Source organism: Bradysia coprophila, assembly GCF_014529535.1.
Source record: "Bradysia coprophila strain Holo2 chromosome IV unlocalized genomic scaffold, BU_Bcop_v1 contig_5, whole genome shotgun sequence".
NCBI lineage: Eukaryota > Metazoa > Arthropoda > Insecta > Diptera > Sciaridae > Bradysia > Bradysia coprophila.
Genome location: NW_023503374.1, coordinates 4572138 through 4578137, shown reverse-complemented (window position 1 = coordinate 4578137; position 6000 = coordinate 4572138). Strand labels below are relative to the sequence as shown.

Sequence of the window (6000 nt, the reverse complement as noted above, 5' to 3'; positions counted from 1 at the left end):
TTTTCCTGGTATAGAGCCTTTGATTCAAGCAATCTATCTACCGAAAACATGTTTTTCTTCGACGAAGACTTGATATTACCAAGGCTGTAAACTTTGGACCACAAAGTTTACAGCATTGGATTTCGCGTGTGCAAATTATGTGTATCCGCGGTATCCAGGATACCGGGAAGTTGTTAGGAAAAAAAATTGGATACCGGGAAATCGAATTACACTTTTGAACATACAATTTTTTTCCGGAAGCCCAAACCTGCCAATTTTTTTTGGCTGGTTCAAACCTGCGATTTTCTTTCGCAGGTTTGAACCTGCGAATTTGGAACGCGCGGATTTTGACCAAACTACCCAATCTCAGGCCGAAACCTGCAAATTTTGTGTTTTTGGTTTTCGCAGTTTCAAACCTGTGAATTTTTTATTTCGCAGTTTCAAACCTACGAATTTCTTATTTCGCAGTTTCAAATCTGCGAATTTTTTGTAATTTCTAAAATCACCAAAAATTCATGTAAAATTATCGTCACAACGACCGGACTATAATGTAGAATTCGCAGGTTCAAGTTCGCAGGTACTTCACAGACATCATTATTGCCCTAGCCGAAGGCGTGGGCTATAATGCCTACACGTCAAAATAACAGTCTAGCAATAGGTGCATATCATATTTTATCTGTCGAGAACAGATATATCGAGATAAACAAAAACTCCCTAGAGGGATGAGCTCGAGATTATCGTTCTAGACAGATAATATATATTACACACTTGTCACGAAAAAGTCGAGGCTTGCCGAGACTGATAGTGACAAGAGTGTACTCTATTTTATCACATAAGCGAAAACGAGACGACAACATAGACCTGAAGTGTAATTATTGAATAATTCTTCTAGTTCAGTAATTTTAACATCCGAACACCGCGCGGTGATAAAATAACCAACGTAAATGTTTCGAACTTGGGGTTTCACCTTGTGTGGTTGTATCTATCGCATTAGACTCGAGCGGCTCGGCAAATTAAAAAGTTCTAATCGAATATTTCTAAGACTGTACTTCTGATCGCCGTAATTTCGACCAACTATGTAAGAAAACTAAAGGCCAAAGTCAGTCACTATCGTCAGTTCAAATCATAAAAAGTAAAGAATTCGTTTTAAATTTTCTTTAAATATTTTTTTTATTTAAAAAATAGCTTAATGATTGCAAAATATAACATCAATTTTATATTTATGATAATTTTATTTATATTTATTTGATTGATTAATATAGTTTCTGTTTATGATTCAGTTAGTTATGTCACAAATTGTCGAACTGAATTTTTTTGGTAAATTATTTTATAGAAACAATTGTCACCTTAACAATTCAATAATTTTTGGTTTTTTCTTATAAAAAAAATTAAATTATAGAAAATTTTTCGATTTAACTACAATTATAACGAACAATAATATTAGTGATATTACAATTTCAATTTAAATTTATTTATAATTTCGATAATGTTTATTGTTAGTGTACACCATTTTTCCATATTTTTTTTTTTTTATTTTAACAATTTCTTCAAGTTCAACCTCATAGAAACGGCTAGACATCTGGTATGGACAATGACGACGAGATTAAGCGATGAGATCTGGCTATAATGTTTACATGTATTATCAGAATATTGAAGTAATAGATTTTTTATATCAAACACTAGGAGAAAATCTACACAAATGAAGTAACAGATTCAATGATTTTGTAGCGATACGCTTGCCGTTTCTAAAAGGTTAATCATAATTCCCTAATTATATATAACTAATCATCCGTAATTCGGCTATATAATAAGAACATTTCTTTTTCTTAATAAATTTATTGACGATTTATACTTGAAAATAAAATTTCTTAATAAGTCTTTGACGATAACATTTCTTGCTTTAAATTTTGATAAATAATTTTTAAATTTAATTTCTGATTTTAATTCTTCATCTTTCTTTTATAAAATTTAATTATTTATTCTTACTCATTTATTCATTTATTATTATTACTGTTGGTGTTTTTGAGAAGTAAATCTTTTTTTATAATTTTCTTTAAGAAGCAATGGTTTACTGACGATTATATAAAGCGGTTTTTAGGATTTTCTTTTTAGCTTAATAAATCTTACATTTTTCACAATTTCAAGATCATTCTTGTGGAGATCCATAACATTGAAATAGTTGACTGTATAGTATAATGCTGAAAATTTCCATTATTGACTTTGGCCTGACATTGAAGGAATCTACAAGACTCGTCAGACAAAAGTAGTGGCAGTATCCCGAAAAAAAATTTTGAAACGGACGGGATCCGAATTCAGTATTAGAATTTGAAATTTTGTAAATTTGATAAGGCAGAAGACTATTTTCGACTCTTTTGCAATTGAAATCTTTCGAAAATCAGGCGAGCAAAAACGGTTATGTAATCTGTTGTCGACGCCGACGGTAAAAGTAAATGTAGAGCTCTGACTAATGAGGCCTTTTTTTCCAAATGTTTGTTAAAACAAATGAAGTAAAAGATTTGGCCCAGTCATTCAATAATACTTTGAACAATTGAAGTAACAAACTTGATAGTTATTCTGGTTATACGAATTATTATTACGAATACTAAATGCGAATAGTCGTAGTTTTGATAAATAGCAGATTCGCAGTTTGATTTCATGAAGAAAAAAATTTAGCAAGGAGCTTACCTGACGGGTACGACGGCAGTATTATTTTTTCTTCGTGTTTCTTTGTACGAATTAACATCACTGCCCTCGCATAAACAATAATTTGATTTTAGTAATCATTAAGGAGAATTGATAAGATAAGTAGAATTAAAAAGAAAACTTTGACGATCATTGTTAGATTGCACTTATTAATTAAATACAATGCGAATGGACAGCATCATATTACAAAGTAAATTATTTGAATGCTATTGACACCAATGTTTGGACCCCTACTATTGTGAATGATAATCTAGTTCCATTCAACACTTTCCAAATTATCAATGATTTGAACGTTATTGGTGCCATTTGTTGGGATCTTAACTTTATCAGCCTCACCATTATTCGCCATTATAATGCATATGAATGCACGGCCAGTATTACTATCTCTAGGATGAATTGTGACCGGAAGAAATCTGTCAGTGGTTCCCTCAACAAATGAATTGAGTCGTTGATGAATTTCGGGAAAATGTTTCCGTATGCTCACTCCGCGCCGCTTCAATATGTTCTGAACATTGACCATAATTTGTTCGCGAATTTTTTGGTTATTCTTTTTCACTGTACAGAAGGTTAGTATCAAAATATCATTGTTTTGTTCATTGGGAACATTTGGCATGGCTAATTCGGATGGTAAAGCTTTGCTTAGTTTCAACTTGGCACATCGAGACACTAATTGTCTTTCCCATTTGACTGGGGCCGCACCAGTTCCTGGCGTTTCCGACACAACACAAATGGCAACGTAAATCAACATTTTCGAGTCAGTTTTGTATTCTGTACTTAGGCGCAACAATTCGGAATAGAGCTCAGCGCCCATTTCTTGTGGCAGTAATTCCGGCCAACGAACATAAGACGCTTCACCGATACACTGAAAACCTTTCGTCACAAACGCTTCCGCACTTTCTGGACTACGGAACAGAATTCGAATAACTCCTCTGCCCTGTCCTTCAAATCCTTTACGAGCCAATAAGCTCAGGTGTCGCAGTGTGTCAGCATCGTCTTTACAGGCCGATAACACTTGTCGACATAGAGCTGACACCCTCGAATGTAAACAAGCCTTTCGATGCTTTTCCCAATGGGAGCGACGACATTCTCTGGAGCAATACATGTGGGAGCAATTGTGGCAACTTTTGTAGAATTTTTTCGCCTCAGCAGCTGTTGTACTAGAATCGCATTTCGGAAAACGGCACTTCACTAATTCATTATCGTTTTTAAATTCGGTTGAGTCGAGGCTGCCTCGCCGTAACGAACTGTTGGAGTCGGCACGCTTTTGGGCATCACCTTCACTGCGTCGTCGCGGTGGGACGGTCTCAATTTGGAGATGGGTATTTGCGTCAGTCGTATCATTATTAGCTAGAGTGGTGTCTATAAACAAAATTTCAATTTCTTTTCGATTAAAACAATTTTTTTTGAGCGAATGATTACAAGGTTAGAAGCATTTTGTTTTCATTATGTTCAAAGCATTTTCAGTATGCATCTAAAACGGTGAAAGCATAAACAAAAAGAAACATTTCTTAAACTGAAGTCAACTATAATGGAACAAAACTTACAGGTTCATACCTGAGGACCTGTAGGAATCAGTTGGTAATCCCAATAAAGATGCCAAAACATCTTCTAATGTAGTCGAACTTGGTGAGGGTCGATCAGACGACTGTACCGATAATACTGGTATTGGTGTAGCTGAAGACGAATTATTAAAAAAAATAGAAAAAATTTATAATTTCGAAAGAGAGTCGGTGGATGAATCTCAACTGAATAGGTGATTTGATGTGACACACTCATAGCGAAAGGTGAAAAAAATATGGAGCGGTTGTCGTCACTTTTGCATTGAAATGGAATTGTTATGATAGAAATGCATAAATAAGCGTTCTACACACAAATGATCAAGTAAGTGGAGTATTTTCCATCGCTTCGTATCTCTGCTGAACGTTGTCTTGTTACTGTCTCCCTCACTTTAATGAATGTGAACTGTATCGAAGAATTGATTCACTTGGATGGTGCTCGGAGCGGGGAAACGATAAAATAACGTTGATGATACCATCGAACGAAGATCTATAGAGACTTGGTTCGAAGTAAATCTGTGTGAAGTAAACTCATCCTAGAACAAGACTATCACGGGATAAAATGAAGTCTGACAAAGGCCGCGATGCAAACAGTAAAAATGTAAACGCAGTAGAGACTTCCGAATTAATTGTTATTCGATTATTGGCTGCTGTTCTCTTTATATATGCTGCTGGTAAAAGTTTGAAGTAATAGATTTTGCATCAAACCGTGTGTGTAGGGAGGTAACAAGGGAAGTAACAGATTAAATGAGACGAAATGTTTGCCGTGTATTAAACATATTGATAAGCTCTTCAACTGGTTGTGCACCAATTTTATGGGGCGGTTCATAAATTACACAACGCAAAAATCAGGATTATCGAGAACCTATCCCCTGTCAAATGAATAAGAAATTTAAAAAAAATTTATGGACCGTCAAGCAAGCCTTACACCCTCTTCATATGACATAATTGTTATGTAGCTTTGACCTGAGTGGATAAAGGATAGCAAAAAAAATTCTTTGGTAAGAGTATATGGGCTACATACATCAGGTTCCATAAATTTCACTAAAAGCAAAATTGTAACAATTTCCTTTGACCTTATACAAGTGCTGGGTGCACAAAATAGATAATTTTGAACCATTTCCGACTACCATACAAAGCCCACGTAACATGAACTTTCAAGTAAAAAAGGATATCATTTCCTTTTAAATTGCTGCTTGACGTTTCCCTTCCATTTTATTATAATGCTCAAAAGAAGAAGACATTATTCACGGCATAATAACGCTAGTTACTTTAAAATAAAGACGAAAGATAAAGAAACTAAGATAAATTCCCATCCCAGAACGTTTACATATATATATGTGTAATCACACGCAGACAAAGTGAAATATAAATGGTTCAGATAGCATACCCAACCATGGTACACACAAATTTCATCCCAAGTGGAGTGCAGCTGAAGGCGATGGTATTATTATTTCAGAAGAAATTTATAATAAAAAGGGCGCTCGCTGGGTTATGAATAACTCAACTATTATTGATTCGTCTGACGTATACTCACATTTACTGGATAATGATATATAATGTATAGCACAAATCAACATAATATTGTGCGAGTATGCATTTTGGCTTGTTGGTTGGAATGATAGTTTCCAGGTTTTTTCCAACAATTTTCTTTTGAATAGACAGAGAGACTGTACGTACATATTTATCCCTCATCAGGTCCAGGTTGAACCCTATGATGCCATATTATTACACTATGCCCAATGACAAAAACATTTTTTAC

The 6000-nt window shown here is 34.5% G+C and overlaps 1 protein-coding gene across 3 annotated transcripts in view; it reads right to left on the bottom strand.

The window, feature by feature from the left end:
- Positions 1 to 1531: 1531 nt before the first annotated feature.
- The window catches only part of LOC119071712, a 40666-nt gene continuing 36197 nt past the window's right edge, over positions 1532 to 6000 (bottom strand). Inside the window, exons 9-10 of one of the 3 annotated variants that reach the window (XM_037176706.1) lie at positions 4237 to 4356; positions 1532 to 4041 (exon numbers count right to left, since the gene is read on the bottom strand). In XM_037176706.1, the coding sequence (XP_037032601.1) occupies positions 2933 to 4041; positions 4237 to 4356 (1229 nt within the window). In that variant the 3' untranslated portion in view covers positions 1532 to 2932. Of the gene's footprint in view, positions 4042 to 4226; positions 4357 to 6000 lie in introns of all 3 variants that reach the window. The other 2 variants (XM_037176708.1, XM_037176707.1) reach the window with 2 other exon arrangements.